Source organism: Pogoniulus pusillus, chromosome 25 (assembly GCF_015220805.1).
Source record: "Pogoniulus pusillus isolate bPogPus1 chromosome 25, bPogPus1.pri, whole genome shotgun sequence".
Taxonomy (NCBI): Eukaryota; Metazoa; Chordata; class Aves; order Piciformes; family Lybiidae; genus Pogoniulus; species Pogoniulus pusillus.
The window spans coordinates 17808599-17828110 of record NC_087288.1 but is presented as its reverse complement, the minus strand read 5'-3'; the positions used below and the strand labels follow the sequence as shown (position 1 = coordinate 17828110).

General features: G+C 48.2%; 1 protein-coding gene across 5 annotated transcripts in view; it reads left to right on the top strand.

Moving 5' to 3' along the window:
* ENAH (ENAH actin regulator) overlaps window positions 1–19512 on the top strand; it is a 151357-nt gene that overhangs the window by 75366 nt on the left and 56479 nt on the right. For all 5 annotated transcript variants that reach the window (XM_064164592.1, XM_064164595.1, XM_064164596.1 and 2 more), the window contains exons 2-3: window positions 5550–5715; window positions 7797–7974. In XM_064164592.1, coding sequence (XP_064020662.1) covers window positions 5550–5715; window positions 7797–7974 — 344 coding nt within the window. The remainder of the gene's footprint in view (window positions 1–5549; window positions 5716–7796; window positions 7975–19512) is intronic.

Sequence of the window (19512 nt, the reverse complement as noted above, 5' to 3'; positions counted from 1 at the left end):
ATCCAGCCTATACCTACCCTGGCACAACTTGAGACTGTGTCCCCTTGTTCTATTGCTGGTTACCTGGGAGAAGAGACCACCCCCCACCTGGCTACAGCCTCCCTTCAGGTAGTTGTAGACAGTAATAAGATCACCCCTGAGCCTCCTCTTCTCCAGGCTGCACACCCCCAGCTCCCTCAACCTCTCCTCATAGGATTTGTGTTCCAGGCCCCTCACCAGCTTTGTTGCCCTTCTCTGGACACCTTCCAGCACCTCAACATCTTTCTTGAATTGAGGAGCCCAGAACTGGACACAGCACTCAAGGTGTGGCCTGAGCAGTGCTGAGTACAGGGGCAGAATAACCTCCCTTGTCCTGCTGGCCACACTGCTCCTGATGCAGGCCAGGATGCCATTGGCTCTCTTGGCCACCTGGGCACACTGCTGGCTCATCTTCAGCTTACTATCAATCAGTACCCCCAGGTCCCTTTCCTCCTGGCTGCTCTCAGCCACTCAGTCCCCAGCCTGTAGTGCTGCTTGGGGTTGTTGTGGCCAAAGTGCAGAACCCTGCCCTTGGCCTTGTTCAGTCTCATCCCATTGGCCTCTGCCCACCCATCCAGCCTGGCCAGGTCCACCTGCAGGGCTCTCCTACCTTCCAACAGATCAACTCCTGCTCCTAGCTTGGTGTCATCTGCTGTTCAGTGTGGAGAAAAGAAGGCTGAGGGGAGGTGATACTGCTCTGTGCAAATCCTTGAAAGGAGGTTGTAGTGAGGTGGGGCTCAGTTTCTTCCCTTAACTAACTTGTGATGGTACCAGAGGAAATGGCTTCAAGTTGCACCAAGTTGAAGGTTTGGATTAGATGTTAGGGAAATTTTCCTTACTGGAGGAATGTTCAAGCATTGGGGCAGGTTGCCCAGGGAAGAGGTGGAATCACCATCCCTGGAATTGTTCACAAGTGTGTGGACATGATACAGTTTAGTGAACATGGTGGTGTTCAGTTGATGGTTATTCTTCCCCTGTACTCTGCACTGCTCAGGCCACACCTTGAGTGCTGTGTCCAGTTCTGAAGCACTCAGTTCAAGAGAGATATTGAGGTGCTGGAAGGTGTCCAGAGAAGGGCAACAAAGCTGGTGAGGGGCCTGGAACACAAAGCCTATGAGGAGAGGCTGAGGGAGCTGTGGGTGTGCAGTCTGCAGAAGAGGAGGCTCGGGGGTGACCTCATTGCTGTCTACAGCTACCTCAAGGGAGGCTGTAGCCAGGTGGGGTTGGTCTCTTCTCCCAGGTAACCAGCAACAGAACAAGGGGACACAGTCTCAAGCTGTGTTGGGGGAGGTCTAGGCTGGATGTTAGGAGGAAGTTGTTGGCAGAGAGAGTGATTGGCATTGGAATGGGCTGCCCAGGGAGGTGGTGGAGGCACCGAGTCTGGAGGTGTTGAAGCACAGCCTGGCTGAGGCACTTAGTGCCATGGTCTGGTTGAGTGGCTAGGGCTGGGTGCTAGGTTGGCCTGGATGATCTTGGAGGTCTCTTGCATCCTGGTTGATTCTATGATTCTATGGTTGGACTTGATGATCTCAGAGGTCTTTTCCAGCCTTAATGATACTATGATTTTGTCCTCTCTTCTCCTTTAGCCTTGAAAACATCCCAGGTGTTGAGCACTTTTCTAGCTGTTGGAGTGCCATGAAAAGTGTGATCAAAATTGGTGCTTTATTACTTTCACAAATGTCAGTATGGTAAGGTAACAAAACAGCTGGGAGATGGAAATGAGCTATTGGTGAAATCCAGCAGATTCCTTTTTAAAACCCACCCAAAGGAGAACCCCAAACCCCTGCAAACAAAATACAAAACATACCAGAGAAAAAGAAAACTCAACCCCCAAAAGAAAACCCAACAAAGACACCTCCCACTGCCTGTAAAACCCCAACACCAAACTCATGGGCCAAACCTCACACACAGAGACTAAACCAGGAATGGCAGAGTTGTCTTCCCATCCTTCCTAAAATGTAAAGAACTATTTCATTGCTTTCCTTTGGTCACTTAAGAAGAATGCAACTCTCTTCAGCCTTCTCCCTTGTCCAAGTGGCAGGCAAGGCAGGCATCATGTGCTTGCTATAATGTTGGATGTGCTGGAGTGGAATGTTGAGTTGAGCTTACTGATAAGAAATCATTCCTTTCTATTTTTAGTTCTGTGATGGTTTGGGTGTTCCTCAACCCCCCCATACTTTGGAAATCACCCAGCTCTGGAAATTGAGTGAAGCTTATTATTTACAGCTTGGCACAACAGACAAGCAGATAGTTATAGGATATACAGTTATAGACAGAAATAGACAAGGTAAAAGGTAATACAGACACACAACAGCCCTCCTAGGAGGGGCTCCCAACTGCCCCTTCACCTTCCCCCTACCCCTCTCAACCTTACCCCAGTCCCAAGGAAGAATGGAGGTTCAGCCAGGGGGTTAGGAAGCAAAGTGGATTAAAGAAACAGCAGAGAGGCTAGAAAGAAATTCAGCTCAGCCAGTTCCCCAGCAGAAGTGCTTTATCTACATTTTGATTCTTATCCATCCCAGCAAGCCTGTGAGTGCAGCAGACAGCACCATTGTTTCCCTTTCACAGCCTGTAATCCAGTCCTTCTCACCAAAACATTCCAGCTAGGCTCAAACTAACACAAGGTCCCATCTGCATCTAGACATTTCTCTTACAGGCAACTTGTGTTTTATTACTCAGCCTGGAGAAGTGAAGGCTCTGGAGAGACCTTATAGTGGCCTTCCAGTACCAGAAGGGGACTAGAGGAGGGCCGGGGAGGATCTGTTTAGAAGGGCTTGTAGTGATACAATGAGGGGGGATGACTTGAAGCTGGAAGAGGGAAGATTGAGACTGGATATTAGGAAGACATTCTTGATGGTGACAGTGGTGAGGCACTGGAAGAGGTTGGCCAAAGGAGTTGTGAATACCCTCTCTGTGATGGTTGAGTGTTACCTCCCTGCTCCCCACTTAGGAAATCACCCAGACTAGACTCAGGGGCTCTGGAAATGGAATGAAGCTTTGTATTTACAGCTCAGCACAACAGACAAGCAGAGATTTACAGTATATACAGATATAGACAGAGATAGACAAGGTAAAAGGTAATACAGACACACAACAGCCCTCCCAGAAACCTGAGTCCCCAGGAGGGGCTCCCAACTGCCCTTCCACCTTCTCCCACCCCTTTCTACCTTACCCCAGACATTGCCTTGTGCCCAAGGAAGGTTGGAGGGTCAGCCAGGGGTGTTAGGAAGCAGGTTAGGTCACACAGACAGCAGGTTAGGTTAGAGAGTGTGGTTCAGCCCAAAGCCCAGAGAGTGAATCTGTTATCTGTGTTTACATTCTTGTTCTTATCCACCTCAGCAAGCCTATGAGTGCAGCAGACATCACCACTGTTTCTGTTTCACAGCCTGTAATCTAGTTCTTCTCACCAAAACATTCCAGCTAGGCTCAAACCAGCACAAGTTCCTGTCTGCATCTAGACATTGCTCTTACAAACAACTTGTGTTTTATCATGGTCTCCTCTTCTAACAGTGTGCTTATGCTTATGTTTTGCTTCCTTCTGATTCTAACATGATGATATTTGTCATAGGCTCCCTTTTAACTTTAGGCTGTGCCTTTAGCTTCCAGTTGACTGCCATAATCGGGTTTAGCTGTTGATAGCTATCTCCTGACCAAATTGCATGTTTCAGCAATCAACAGAGCAGCCTTCCAGTACCTGAAGTGGCCTATGAGAAGGCTGGAGAGGGACTCTTTACAAAGGCCTGTAGTGATAGGATGAGGAAGCAATGGTTTGAAATTAAAGAGGAGTATATTTAGATTGGATGGTCGGAACAAGTTCTTTGCCATGAGGGTGGTGGAACACTGGAGCAAATTGTGCAGGGAGGTAGTTGAGATCCCATCCCTGGAGATGGCTCAAGAAGGCTTTGAGCAACCTGATCTAGTGGAGGATGTCCCTGCTCACTGTAAGGGGTTTGGACTAGGTGACCTTTGGAAGTCCTTTCGAACCCAAGCCATTCTATGATCTAGATGTCAGCTGTTACAAAAATAGGTTAAAACCAAACAGCATTTAATTTATGAGTAGGTGAATTTTTCATGCTGAACTTCATCCATCCCTTGTGTGTGTGCTTTCTTCTGATAGAATCATAGAATCAAGCAGGTTGGAAGAGACCTCCAACATCATCCAGGCCAACCTAGCACCCAGCCCTAGCCAGTCAACCAAACCATGGCACCAAGTGCCTCAGCCAGGCTTTGCTTCAACATCTCCAGGGATGGTGACTCCACCACCTCCCTGGGCAGCCCATTCCAATGCCAGTCACTCTCTCTGCCAACAACTTCCTCCTAACATCCAGCCTAGACCTCCCCTGATTGCACAACTTGAGGCTGTGTCCCCTTGTTCTGTTGCTGGTTGCCTGGGAGAAGAGACCAACCCCACCTGGCTACAGACTCCCTTGAGGTAGCTATAGACAGCAATGAGACCTTGTTCAATCTCATCCCATTGGCCTCTGCCCACCCATCCAGCCTGGCCAGGTCCCTCTGCAGGGCTTTCCTACCTTCCAGCAGATCTACAGCTGCTCCTAGCTTGGCGTCATCTGCAAACTTACTGATGCTGGACTCAATCCCCTCGTCCAGATCATCAATAAAGATATTGAACAGGACTGGGCCCAGCACTGATCCTTGGGGCACACCACCAGTGCCAGCTGCCAACTGGATGTGGCACCATTCACCACCACTCTCTGGGCCCAGCCTTCCAGCCAATTCTTGACCCAGCATAGAGTGAATCTGTCCAAGGCATGAGCTGCCAGCTTGGCTAGGAGCTTCTTGTGGCAGACAGTGCCAAAGGCTTTGCTGAAGTCCAGGCAGACTCCATCCACAGCCTGCCCCACATTCACCAGGCAGGAACCTGATCATAAAAAGAGATCAGGTTAGTGAGGCAGGACCTGCCCTTCCTAAACCCATGCTGGCTGGGCCTGATCCCTTGGCTATCCTGTAGGTGCTTTGTGATGGCACTCAAGATGCCCTGTTCCATCACCTTGCCTGGCACTGAGGTCAGGCTGACAGGTCTGTAGTTTTCTGGCTCCTCCTTACGACCCTTCTTGTGGATGGTGCTTGTGATGATGCTTACAGAAGCAAGGTCCTTCCAATCACCCTTTACCTTTAGCAGTAAGTACCACTGTAAACTCTGGGAAGCTGGTGCAGCTCTCTGGTCTTTGTTCATCAGTTTTTTACAGGAAATTACTCTGTGGTTGTGGTATTTAATTCAAATTCATGTTTGGTGGTGAGGGGAAAGGAGGGAAAAAACATCTAGAGGTAGAAGAAGTGGAGGAAAACCAAAAAAGGCAAATATCTTCTTGTTCTCTTCCATTAGTAGCTAGGCCTCTTTGTTTTAACCACAAGTGTTCAGAATGAATCTCTTGATGCAAAGCATCCAAGTGCTAGTGATTTTTGTATTTAGAAAGGTGGATATTTCAGCAAGGTATTGCTTTAAACTTTCTCAGCAAAGAAAGCAGTCATGAATTAACAAAAATGACTCTGAAATGCTTCTGTTTTAACAGTGAACAGAGTATCTGCCAAGCACGAGCTGCTGTGATGGTCTATGATGATGCCAACAAGAAATGGGTACCAGCTGGTGGATCAACTGGATTCAGCAGAGTTCATATATATCATCATACAGGCAACAACACATTCAGAGTAGTGGGCAGGAAGATTCAGGATCACCAGGTAAGAGAATGTCTGGAAATCTTGGACAGGCTGGGCAGTGAGTGGCTGGAGAGCAGCCCTGAGGAGAGGGACTTGGGGGTGCTGGTGGAAGAGAAGCTCAACAGGAGCCAGCAGTGTGCACTTGCAGCCTGGAGGGACAACCAGAGCCTGGGCTGCAGCAGGAGGAGTGTGGCCAGCAGGTGGAGGGAGGTGATTCTTCCCCTCTGCTGTGTTCTGCTGAGACCCCACCTGGAGTACTGCATCCAGCTCTGGAGCCCCCATTACAAGAAGGGCGTGGAGATGCTGGAGTGTGTCCAGAGCAGGGCCACTGGGATGCTCAGAGGCTGCAGCAGCTCTGCTGTGAGGACAGACTGAAAGAGTTGGGGCTGTGCAGGCTGCAGAAGAGGAGGCTCTGAGGTGACCTTCTTGTGGCCTTCCAGGATCTGAACGGGACCTACAAAAGAGCTGGGGAGGGACTTTTGAGGCTGTCAGGGAGTGCCAGGACTGGGGGTAACAAAGCAAAGCTGGAGGTGGGGAGGTTGAGGCTGGAGGTGAGGAGGAAGTTGTTGAGCAGGAGAGTGGTGAGAGGCTGGAATGGGTTGCCCAGGGAGGTGGTTGAGACCCCATGGCTGGAGGTGTTTAAGGCCAGGCTGGCTGAGGCTGTGTGCAGCCACCTCTAGGGTAAGGTGTCCCTGGGCATGGCAGGGGTTTGGAACTGGATGATCCTTGTGGTCCCTTCCAACCCTGCCTGATTCTATGATTCTAATTTTTAGCAGATTGTGATTGTTTTTTATTTAAACATTGAGAAGTCTTCAGGAAAATGATGGCAACTGGGAGCAGTTCTCCTTTTAACTGAAGTAACAGAGCTCTAGTGTGGCTTTTCCTTCAAACTAAGCACTTCATGTACCTCCAAGCCCTTTTAACCATTCCTCCAGACAGATATAAAGGCCAGAGGTGTACACAGAAGTAACCTGATTCTTTTTAAGGCACAGTGGCAACCTAAAAACTTTCTTCTCCTGTACTCAGTGCTGTCAGCTGCAGTTGATATAGCTACTGGCAGTTCTCTGGTGGCTTTTCCTGTGTAATGAAAAGCTGGATGTGTATCTCCTTTCTCCAGGTGATTTCATTAAAAACACCTTCTGACATTTGATAATGCTGATTATCTACAAGGATGAGAGATTGAGAAGGGAGCAATAAGGATTATATTTTGATTTCCTTGATGGAGTTGTTACATCTTGACCAAGTGGCAGACTTAGCACTCTGGAAATAATGCTCTGCCTTTTGATACTTGGCACAGTTAAAAAGCTAAGCTCTGTCTTTGAGGAGGTCTTCTATATGTTTCCCCCTCTACCAGCATTATCACACACCTGGAGCATCAACTGATCATCTCCCATACTATTTGACATTAAACACTTATTCCAAGCAATTAAGTTTCTGTGCATTCATCTGAGAACAGATGTAGGGTTTTCCCCCCATTATTCAATGGAAAAAGGTGAGAGGATGTAGTTATCCAAGTGGAGTGGGTTCTTCTTAGTGGATGGCTTGTAATAAATGATTATCCTACTAGATATAATTTGTCATCTTTTGTATGAGCAAAAATGGTCTTGCCAAAGTGATCCCTTGTGATTCATAGAAGTCCATGCAAACTGTGAATGAAAGCAGCACAAGAGCCACAGAAAGAAGGTAGTAACTTGGTTAGAAAAGCACAGTTTGAACAAGCACTCTGTGAAATTAATGGGACATTGAGGTTGCCAAAATCTGAATACATATTCATGTTGAGCACTCTGCTGCTAGAAATTAGAACTGTTGCTATTGCTGCATTACTGTTGCAAAACATCACTGCAGCCTTTGAAATAAGAAAGCTTAAGCTACAAAAGTGATGGAAAATATCTCATTAGTCCCCTTGTGTATTCTCATCACTGCTTTCATTTGGCACTGGGATTGAAATGGTTGTGTGCTTCAGCATGGTGATCATATTGTGGATTTATTATGTCTTGAATTCACCCACGTGGCTAAGGAATCAAATCTACACAAAGCTGAAACATGGGACGAAACAGGGATTGTCAACTTAACTTTGTGGTTTGTTTGTTTGATGATTATAGGTGGTAATAAATTGTGCCATTCCAAAAGGGCTGAAGTACAATCAAGCTACACAGACCTTCCACCAGTGGCGTGATGCTAGGCAGGTGTATGGTCTGAATTTTGGCAGCAAAGAAGATGCCAACGTCTTCGCAAGTGCCATGATGCATGCCTTAGAAGTATTAAATTCACAGGAAGCTGGTAAGAGCCTCTTAACTTTCTTTAAAGGTTGTTCAGATGAAGAGATGGAAAAAAAGGGGAAATATTTATGCATAAAAGTCACTACAGCCTGTGCCTAATTGAAATTCTGCCCCTAGCTGTTTTCACCATTGGGGTAATTTTCCAAACTGCCTACCATCCGTGTCAATGCAATTCCCAACAAGGAAATCAGGTTTTTATGGGATCTATTACGTGTAAGAGTCACAGTGTCACAGTATCACCAAGGCTGGAAGAGACCTCATAGGTCATCAAGTCCAACCCTTTACCACAGAGCTCAAGGCCAGACCATGGCACAAGTGCCACGTCCAATCCTGCCTTGAACAGCTCCAGGGACGGCGACTCCACCACCTCCCCGGGCAGCCCATTCCAGTGTCCAATGACTCTCTCAGGGAAGAACTTTCTCCTCACCTCCAGCCTAAATCTCCCCTGGCACAGCTTGAGGCTGTGTCCTCTTGTTCTGGTGCTGGCCACCTGAGAGAAGAGAGCAACCTCCTCCTGGCCACAACCTCCCCTCAGGTAGTTGTAGACAGCAATAAGGTCTCCCCTGAGCCTCCTCTTCTCCAGGCTAACCAATCCCAGCTCCCTCAGCCTCTCCTCGTAGGGCTGTGCTCAAGGCCTCTCCCCAGCCTCATTGCCCTTCTCTGGACACACTCAAGCATCTCAATGTCCTTCCTAAACTGGGGGGTCCAGAACTGAACACAGGACTCAAGGTGTGGTCTAACCAGTGCAGAGTACAGGGGCAGAATGACCTCCCTGCTCCTGCTGACCACACCATTTCTGATGCAGGCCAGGATGCCACTGGCCCTCTTGGCCACCTGGGCACACTGCTGGCTCATGTTCAGGCAGGTAGCTCACTAACTTCACTTTAAAGGAAGCAAAACCAAAATACTTCTTAATCAGAGTAGTTGTCAAGATTCCCACAGGCATACAGTGTTCTGGATATGTGGTGGTGTTTTTTGCTTCTCATTGAGTGCTGGTTTGTTATGAACACCTTACCTCTTTTGCACTGAATGTTGGGATTCAGGTCATCCTCTTTGATAGTTCTGGCTTGGATACCTTGGATCATAGAATTAGCCAGGTTAGAAGAGACCTCCAAGATCATTCAGGCCAACCTAACACCCAGTCCTCTGCAGTCACCCAGACCATGGCACTAAATGCCTCATCCAGGCTTCTTTTGAACACCTCCACGGAGGATGACTCCACCACCTCCCTGGGCAGCCCATTCCAATGGCAAGTCACTCTCTCACCTGATCCAGGGGTAACATTCAGATATGGCCATGTACCATTCTGAGAACAGATTTACCATTTAATTTGTCTGGAAAACAGGTTGACATAGTTGGTTTAAAACATGGATAGAAAAATTAGCAGCTTTCAGTTTTCAAGTGTTGTCTGTTGTGTGTTCTGGATGGGCTCTACAGCAAGTTGATCAGTGGACACACACACACAGAGTTTTTATTTCAAATGACTAAAAGGGATCTTTGTATTCTTGTAACCAAATAGAATTCTTTTGTCCTCATTAAACTTTAAAGATTGCTGGTGTAACAAGAGCTAGTACTTCTGTAGCAGGTTGTTTTTCCCTCTTTTGTAAAAGCAAGACTGCAGAGTATCTCAAGCAAAGCAAAATAAGGTAGTTTTATCAAGTTGTTTTTCATTCTGATAGTCCTTCTTTCAAGACAGCTTTTGAAACTAAGCCATGTAGGCCAGGGATGATATATTCTGCAGTGCTTGTGCTGTTATGCACCATACGAGGCCAAAATAGAAAGGGTAGGTAGGTAAAGGTATAAGGTTTCTTTTTGCCTATCATAGAATCAAGCACGTTGGAAGAGACCTCCAAGATCATCCAGTCCAACCTAGCACCCAGTCCTAGCCAATCAACCAGACCATGGCACTAAGTGCCTCAGCCAGGCTTTGCTTCAACACCTCCAGGGACAGCAACTCCACCACCTCCCTGGGCAGCCCATTCCAATGCCAATCACTCTCTCTGTGAAGAACTTCCTCCTAACATCCAGCCTATACCTCCCCTGGCACAACTTGAGACTGTGTCCCCTTGTTCTATTGCTGGTTGCCTGGGAGAAGAGGCCAACCCCCACCTGGCTACAATGTCCCTTCAGGTAGTTGTAGACAGCAATGAGGTCTGCACACCCCCAGCTCCCTCAGCCTCTCCTCATAGGATTTGTGCTCCAGGCCCCTCACCAGCTTTGTTGCCCTTCTCTGGACACCTTCCAGCACCTCAACATCTCTCTTGAATTGAGGAGCCCAGAACTGGACACAGCACTCAAGGTGTGGCCTGACCAGTACTGAGTACAGGGCAGAATAACCTCCCTTGTCCTGCTGGCCACACTGCTCCTGATGCAGGCCAGGATGCCATTGGCTCTCTTGGCCACTTGGGCACACTGCTGCCTCATCTTCAGCCTACTCTCTACCAGCACCTTCAGGTCCCTTTCTTCCTGGCTGCTCTCATTTAATTTTAACTTCTCTTCCTGATGCTGAACCCAAGCTACCAGAGTGGCTAGAGTGGCCTGGGCAGGCATTACAGTGCTTATTGTTTAATAGGTTGCTGTGTCTGTGCCTTCATTGCCTGGGTTACAGTGATTTGTCTCATGACTACCTCTCTTGCTGCTTTATGCACAGGGTATATGGACTAACACCTGCATGGTTTTACTTTGCAGTAGGAGAAATTTTATTGAACTAAGATGTTTATCCAGACGTGGATAAAACCAAAGTAGTTTTTAGGTGGTTCTTTAAATGTGACTTTAATAATAGAAAGCATCAATAAACTGTAGCCTGGAATTAATGTGATTCTACAGAAGCAAATGATGCAAATATCTTTTTCCTGTTGCATCTCTTTGGTGATCTACTAAATGGAGGAGGGGAGCTGGGCTTTGCAACGACTGTGCAAATCACAGTCCCTTCCTCATCCCAAATAGTGACATCTTCTGATTCATTCTGCCAGCAGTCTCTTCATTGATCTTCAGAGTGGCTCTTCACTTTGAGTTTGCTTTGTTCAATTCAATTTAATACCAATCTCTGAGAGCTGAGGGTGGTGGAGTTTTCAGGTGGCTTTTTGTGTAGTTGATTAAATTAGAGTTGAATAAGACTATAATATGCTGTTGTGACTGGCTGTAGTGCTGTAGGTCCACCTAATTAGTTCTTAACAGCTTTGGAACTTAGGCCTGACAAGAACAGACCAGCCATGAGGGAAGGCTGAGAGAACTGGATTTGTTCAGCCTTGAGAAGGCTTAGGAGAAACCTGATTACCAAGTTCCAGTACATGATGGCTACCAAGATGATGGAGACTCCCTTCTTACAAGGAGTTACAGGGAAAAGACAGAGGTTAATGGATATAAGTTACTATTGGAGAGATTCCAACTGGACTGTGGAAGACAGATTTTCTCCATGAGAAGAGTTGGATATTGGAATCATCTCCCAGGGAAAGTAGTGGGTTCCCCTGCCACTGGACAGTTTGAAGACTGGACAGGGTGCTGGGCTATCTTAGTGAATTGCCACTGTCATCTAGGAAGATTGGACCAGATCATCCTTGGAGTCCCTTCCAACTTGGCATTCTGCCACTCTGTGAACATACCTTCTATAATTACCTTTGATAGTGACTGTAACCTGTAAGGGCTTCTGAAATTGTACGGCAGTGGCTTTGTTCCTCCTTCCTGTGGTTTGACTTGGTGGGTAGTTAGAGAAGTCAAAATGCAGTCCTTAGCTGTATCACAAACTGATGATGGACACTATCAGCACGGGAGGGGGGATGACTGTTTTTCTCTCACTTCTGTCAGCCAAGAAGGACTGTGACTGATATGATCTGTCACTTAACCTGTTTCACAGACACAGAGGTGCTCTAGCCCCCAGCCAAGTAAGATGGAAAAAAAGCTTGGTGTTATCAGCCTCGCTTCAGAAGATGCCTGGAGATGAGTAGTCCTGCACTGCTGCTTGCAAGACCCATCATAATTATGCATAGAATCAAGCAGGTTGGAAGAGACCTCCAAGCTCATCCACTCCAACCTAGCACCCAGCCCTAGCCAGGCAACCAGACCATGGCACTAAGTGCCTCAGCCAGGCTTTGCCTGAACACCCCCAGGGACAGCCACTCCACCACCTCCCTGGGCAGCCCATTCCAATGCCAATCACTCTCTCTGACAACAACTTCCTCCTAGCATCCAGCCTAGACCTCCCCTGGCACAACTTGAGACTGTGACCCCTTCTTCTGTTGCTGGTTGTTTGGCAGAAGAGACCAACCCCACCTGGCTACAGCCTCCCTTGAGGTAGTTGTAGACAGCAATGAGCTCTGCCCTGAGCCTCCTCTTCTGCAGGCTGCACACCCCCAGCTCCCTCAGCCTCTCCTCATAGGCTTTGTGTTCCAGGCCCCTCACCAGCTTTGTTGCCCTTCTCTGGGCACCTTCCAGCACCTCAACATCTCTCTTGAATTGAGGAGCCCAGAACTGGACACAGCATATTTAGACTTGCTTTGGAAGCCTGTTACGATTCCAGGCAGTGCTTGAAGATACACATTTATAATGAAGCTGTATGAGAATACTTCAAGTCTTCATCAGTTTTATCAGCTGAGAGGTTTGTCAGTGTGTGATCTACATAATAGTTATTTTTTCTCATGTCTATCAGTGTAAAAACTATGAGAACAAACCCAAAATATCAAGTATCATTCTGCTTCAGTGATGGAAATAGAATCATAGAATCAGCCAGGTTGGATGAGACCTCCAAGATCATCCAGGCCAACCTAGCACCCAGCCCTAGCCAGGCAACCAGACCATGGCACCAAGTGCCTCAGCCAGGCTTTGCTTGAACACCCCAGGGACGGTGACTCCACCACCTCCCAGAAACAAACTAATTGGGCTGCTTCCTCCAAGTGTAATGTATTACTTTTTTTTTTCTAGAGTTGGTATACTTTCCTACAAGTGCAGCTAGAAATGAGTCCTTGGTGCTTGTTTATTGTGATTTCCCCCCTGCCATCAACATCTTGGACACAGCTGAATATTTCCTTAGACTGATGTCATTTACCTGGACCTGAGCGAGGCCTTTGGCACTGTCCCGCACCACATCCTGGTCTCCAGGCTGGTGACACACGGGTTTGATGGGTGACCACTGGATGGATAAAGAACTGGCTTGATGGCCACACCCAAAGAGTGGCTGTCAGTGGGTCCATGGCCAAGTGGAGTCCCTCAGGGATCAGTCCTGGGACCAGTCTTGTTCAGCATCTTTGTCAGTGCCATGGACAGAGGCATTGAGTGCAGCCTCAGCAAGTTTGTTGACCACACCAAGCTGTGTGGTGCAGCAGACAGGCTGGAGGGCAGGGATCCATCCAGAGGGACCTGGACAGGCTGCAGAGGTGAGCACAAGCCAACCTCAGGAGGTTCAACAAGAGCAAGTGCAGTGTCCTGCATCTGAGTTGGGGCAATGCCAAGCACAAATGCAGTCTGGGCAGTGAGTGGCTGGAGAGCAGCCCTGAGGAGAGGGACTTGGGGGTGCTGCTGGATGAGAAGCTCAACAGGAGCCAGCAGTGTGCACTTGTAGCCCGGAGGGACAACCAGAGCCTGGGCTGCAGCAGGAGGAGTGTGGCCAGCAGGTGGAGGGAGGTGATCTCCCCCTCTGCTGTGCTCTGCTGAGACCCCACCTGGAGTCCTGCATCCAGCTCTGGAGCCCCCATTACAAAAGGGATGTGGAGATGCTGGAGTGTGTCCAGAGCAGGGCCACTGGGATGCTCAGAGGGCTGCAAGCAGCTCTGCTGTGAGCACAGACTGAAAGAGTTGGAAGAGGAGGCTCCCAGGTGACCTTGTGGCCTTCCAGTATCCAAAGTGGCCTTAAAAAAGCTGGGGAGGGACTTTTGAGGCTCTGAGGGAGTGCCAGGACTGGGAGGAATGGAGCAAAGCTGGAGATGGGTAGGTTGAGGCTGGATGTGAGGAGGAAGTTGTTGAGCATGAGAATGGTGAGAGCCTGGAATGGGTTGCCCAGGGAGGTGGTTGAGGCCCCATGGCTGGAGGTGTTTAAGGCCAGGCTGGATGAGGCTGTGGGCAGCCAGCTCTAGGGTAGGGTGTCCCTGGGCATGGCAGGAGGGTTGGAACTGGCTGCTCCTTGTGGTCCCTTCCAACCCTAACTGATTCTCTGACTGATCACTGGCTCTGAGGCTCTAGTATTAGTAAATGAATTGCAGCTGTCTCTGTTTTTATGGACAGCTTAGTCTTCCTTGGTCAGCTGTGTGTTATGAAAGGAGTTTCTGCTAGTAGGTGCTGCTCAGCACATTATCTATGGATAGTTTTGTTTCTTCCAATTTAACTGCTAGAGTTTAAAACTCTTGTGTCTGCACTTCTGTTTGGCATTCTGATGATATTCCTTCAGCTTTCTCTACCTGAAGACAGCAACTTGTCTCTAATAATGAATGTAGATTGTTGTTTTCTAGTCTATCTAAAATGGCTGTTTAGCATCTTCAACCCAAGCAAAAGAAAGAAGTAGTTCATGTCCCTTTTTCCTCCAGAATTGCTTACAATTAAAGCTTGATTGTTGCAGCATCCTTTTTTTCTGCTCTGTTTGCTCATTTTGGCCATTTCTTTTATTAGCTTGGTTACTTTAAGTTATATTTTATTCATAGAAGGAAAGCAGTTTTCATGCTGGCTGGGCATCCTGTTCAGAAATTCATAAAGCTGTGGTTGAATTTTAAACTCCTTGTGCCAGAGGTTCACAGAAATTGTGCTAGTTTGAAGCAGGGTAGAATGTTTTGGTGAGAGAAAGTAGATAATTGGCTGTGAAAGGAAAACAGTGGCTCCAAGTTGGACCATTGTCAGAAATCTAGACAACTTCTGAGGAATATGAAAGGGTTTGTGGACATGCTTTTGGTTTGTAAATCAGCTGTTACTTAGGGCTCTCTTGCTCTCTTTTTTGAGTCACATGCAAGAGAGGGAGACTATATATCTGGAAGATGTCAGTAGAGGCTGATGGAGTTGGGGGTGTTTAGCCTGGAGAAGAGGAGGCTCAGGGCAGAGCTCATTGCTGTCTACAACTATCTGAAGTGAAGTTGTAGCCAGGTGGGGTTGGTCTCTTCTGCCAGGCAGCCAGCAACAGAACAAGAGGACACAGTCTCAAGTTGTGCTGAGGGAAGTACAGGCTGGATGCTAGGAGGAAGTTGTTGTCAGAGAGAGTGATTGGCATTGGAATGGGCTGCCCAGGGACATGGTGGAGTCACCGTGCCTTGAGGTGTTGAAGCAAAGCCTGGCTGAGGCACTTAGTGCCATGGTCTGGTTGAGTGGCTAGGACTGGGTGTTAGGTTGGCCTGGATGATCTTGGAGGTCTCTTCCAACCTGGTTGATTCTATGATTCTCTTTGCTTGCAGATGGCATATTCACCTGCTAGGAGTTGTTTAATTTCAGCTCTCCCTCTAGTGGATCTCTGAAGCAGAGGAGAAGCCACTGGGTGTCTGCACCACTGAGCTCACTGCGATGGGCTTGGTGTCTTCCTAATGAGTGGAGACAGCAACTGCCAGGTTGAAGGAAAGGCTTTACTGCAGTGTGCAGTTTTCTTCTAAGAAAAAGAAAGGACCGGAACCAGCACAGGACTCTGAAGTGATGGCCACCATGTCAGTGAAACAGTCTGAAACACTACGTGTAGTTGACTCTTGTCCCCCTTGTCTACTGTGTAGAATCACCTTAATTTCTGTTATTGAGTCATAGAGTTAGATTGGTAAAGATCTTTAAGAGTATTGAGCCCAACCATTGTCTAATTATACCAAATCTCATGCTAAAACCCATGTCCCTTAGCACCATATGCCTGTGTCTTCTAAACCTCTCCAGGAATGGGGATTCAACCCCTTACACTTGATCTCTTCTCATTTAAATCAATGAAAAAGTCAAAGTGTTCTCACTCTATCTAGTTGAAATGGTTAAATTAGTGCCTGTTCAACCAGACCCTATTTTCCCACTGGCTAATTCAACAGACTGTAAGCCACCTGCAAATCCAGTAGAATCATAGAATCAGCCAGGTTGGAAGAGGCCTCCAAGATTATCCAGTCCAACCTAGCACCCAGCCCTTGACAGTCAACCAGACCATGGCACTAAGTGCCTCATCCAGGCTTTGCTTCAACACCTCCAGGGATGGTGACTCCACCACCTCCTTGGGCAGCCCATTCCAGTGCAAATCACTCTCTCTGCCAACATCTTCTTCCTAACATCCAGCTTTAGGTTGACAGTTCGTCCTGATCTTAGGTCTAATGGCCCTGGTGGTCTTAGGTTGACAGTTGGACCTGATCTTAGGTGTAATGGCCATGGTAGTTTTAGGTTGACAGTTGGACCTGATCTTAAGTCTAATGGCCATGGTGGTCTTAGGTTGACAGTTGGACCTGATCTTAAGTCTAATGGCCATGGTGGTCTTAGGTTGACAGTTGGACCTGATCTTAAGTCTAATGGCCATGGTGGTCTTAGGTTGACAGTTGGACCTGATCTTAGGTCTAATGGCCATGGTGGTCTTAGGTTGACAGTTGGACCTGATCTTAGGTCTAATGGCCATGGTGGTCTTAGGTTGACAGTTGGACCTGATCTTAGGTCTAATGGCCATGGTGGTCTTAGGTTGACAGTTGGACCTGATCTTAGGTCTAATGGCCATGGTGGTCTTAGGTTGACAGTTGGACCTGATCTTAAGTCTAATGGCCATGGTAGTCTTAGGTTGGCAGAGGGATTGTGCAGGTGGAGCTGAGTTGCTGTTTTCCAGTGGATCTGGAGCTGGGAGGACACTTGGCAGAAGGGTTGTGCAGGTGGAGCTGAGTTGCTGTTTTCCAGTGGATCTGGAGCTGGGAAGACACTTGGCAGAAGGGTTGTGCAGGTGGAGCTGAGTTGCTGTTTTCCAGTGGATCTGGAGCTGGGAAGACACTTGGGAGAGGGTTGTGCAGGTGGAGCTGAGTTGCTGTTTTCCAGTGGATCTGGAGCTGGGAGGACACTTGGCAGAAGGGTTGTGCAGGTGGAGCTGAGTTGCTATTTTCCAGTGGATCTGGTGTTGTGGTCCTCACTCAGTTACTGCAGTATGATCCTAACTTGTTGAACATAAACCTGTTGAAGAGTATGGAGATAGAAGTTTGAAGTTCCTGAACTGTCAGTACAGGGTAACCCCAGCTGGTTACTGGCCATCATGCCATCATTTCTTCTTGTTCCTCATTCTTCATCTTTAGGTCAGTGTTTCATGCTGAGGAGAGGGTGTCTGAGGGAAGTATGTTGACATGGCAAGCAGTAGTGGTATGCAGCACAGCTGTTGCTGCACTGTCTGCTTCTGAAAGTCCATGAAAGGCTGCAGCATGGTGCAGGCAGCAAATAACCCAGATGCTTGGGAGCTGTGCTCATGGCTTAATGGGCATAAAAGCCTTCCCTGCCATCCAGTGGGTGCTGTGTGACTTTGGAAGTTTTAAAGCAGGCAGGTTTTCCAGGTGAGCAATATGACAGATGTTTCTACTTGCTCTGAACTTAATTATTAGCTACCACTGCAGTTCAGTCTTTTAGGTTACCCACCTGAACATGAGGCAGCAGTGTGCCCAGGTGGCCAAGAGAGCCAATGGCATCCTGGCTTGCAGTAGGAACAGTGTGGCCAGCAGGACAAGGGAGGTTATTCTGCCCCTGTACTCAGCACTGGTCAGGCCACACCTTGAGTGCTGTGTCCAGTTCTGGGCCCCTCAATTCAAGAGAGATGTTGAGGTGCTGGAAGGTGTCCAGAGAAGGGCAACAAAGGTGGTGAGGGGCCTGGAACACAAAGCCTATGAGGAGAGGCTGAGGGAGCTGGGGGTGTGCAGCCTGAAGGAGGCTCAGGACAGAGCTCATTGCTGTGTACAACTACCTGAAGGGAGGCTGTAGCCAGGTGGGGTTGGTCTCTTCTGCCAGGCAACCAGCAACAGAACAAGGGGACACAGTCTCAAGTTGTGCCAGGGGAGGTCTAGGCTGGATGTTAGGAGGAAGTTGTTGGCAGAGAGAGTGATTGGCATTGGGATGGGCTGCCCAGGGAGGTGGTGGAGTCACCATCCCTGGAGGTGTTGAAGCCAAGCCTGGCTGAGGCACTTAGTGCCATGGTCTGGTTGACTGGCTAGGGCTGGGTGCTAGGTTGGCCTGGCTGATCTTGGAGGTCTCTTCCAACCTGGTTGATTCTATGATTCTAATATAGGTTTAAATCTCTCAGCATCTCTTGGAGATGCTGCAAGCAAAAATAGTACATCCAGGGCAGCATCACATATTCACATACAAGGACTAATGCAATCATGGAATGGTTTGGAAGGGACCTTAAAGATCATCTAGTTCTAACCCTCCCTGCCATGCTTACTCAAGGTCCTATCCAACCTGGCTTTCAGCACATCCAGACTTGGAGCCTCTGCGGCTTCTCTGGGCAACCTGCTCCAATGCCTCCCCACCCTCAGGAGGAAGACTTTCTTCCTGATGCTTACTGAAGAGAGTAAAAAAGAAAGACACAACCTCTGTAGAATACTTCCTGCTTTTATCTTCTAGAAGAAAGTTCTCACATCACTTTTTCACTGTAGGGTACAGTGGATAAATTTCTTCTTTGTCTTTGTGACCCCAGTGGAAGCAATACAGTTTTGAGCAAATCAGCCTTTTATTGTATAGCCTTCAATTGGGGCACTGTGTCTTTGAGTCTGAGACAGATCACCTGTCCTTAATGTCTCAGTATATCACACATGGCTTCTTCATGGGGTTTTTTTTGGATGACTTTCCCAAGTCCAGATAGCAAAAACATTTCACATTTTGATACTTGAGACAGGAGAGATCTCATTACAACTCCATCACTACTTTGGTGGGATCTTAGAATCGTAGAATCAGTCAGGGTTGGAAGGGACCACAAGGAGCAGACAGTTCCAACCCCCACTGGCATGGGCAGGGACACTCTACCCTAGAGCAGGCTGCCCAGAGCCTCTTCCAGCCTGGCCTTAAACACCTCCAGGGATGGGACCTCAACCACCTCCCTGGGCAACCCATTCCAGCCTCTCACCACTCTCATGCTCAACAACTTCCTCCTCACCTCCAGCCTGAACCTACCCATCTCCAGCTTTGCTCCATTCCTTCCAGTCCTGGCACTCCCTGAGAGCCTGAAAAGTCCCTCCCCAGCTCATTTGTAGATCCCCTTCAGATCCTGGCAGGCCACGATAAGGTCACCTCAGAGCCTCCTCTTCTCTTCCAACTCTTTCAGTCTGTGCTCACAGCAGAGCTGCTGCAGCCCTTTGCAAGAACTTAGTGTTTTGCTTTGGGATTATTATCACAGTGTCACAGTATCATCAGGGTTGGAAGAGACCTCACAGATCATCAAGTCCAACCCTTTACCACAGAGCTCAAGGCCAGACCATGGCACCAAGTGCCACGTCCAGTCCTGCCTTGAACAGCTCCAGGGACAGTGACTCCACCACCTCCCCGGGCAGCCCATTCCAGTGTCCAATGACTCTCTCAGGGAAGAACTTTCTCCTCACCTCCAGCCTAAATCTCCCCTGGCACAGCCTGAGGCTGTGTCCTCTTATTCTGGTGCTGGCCACCT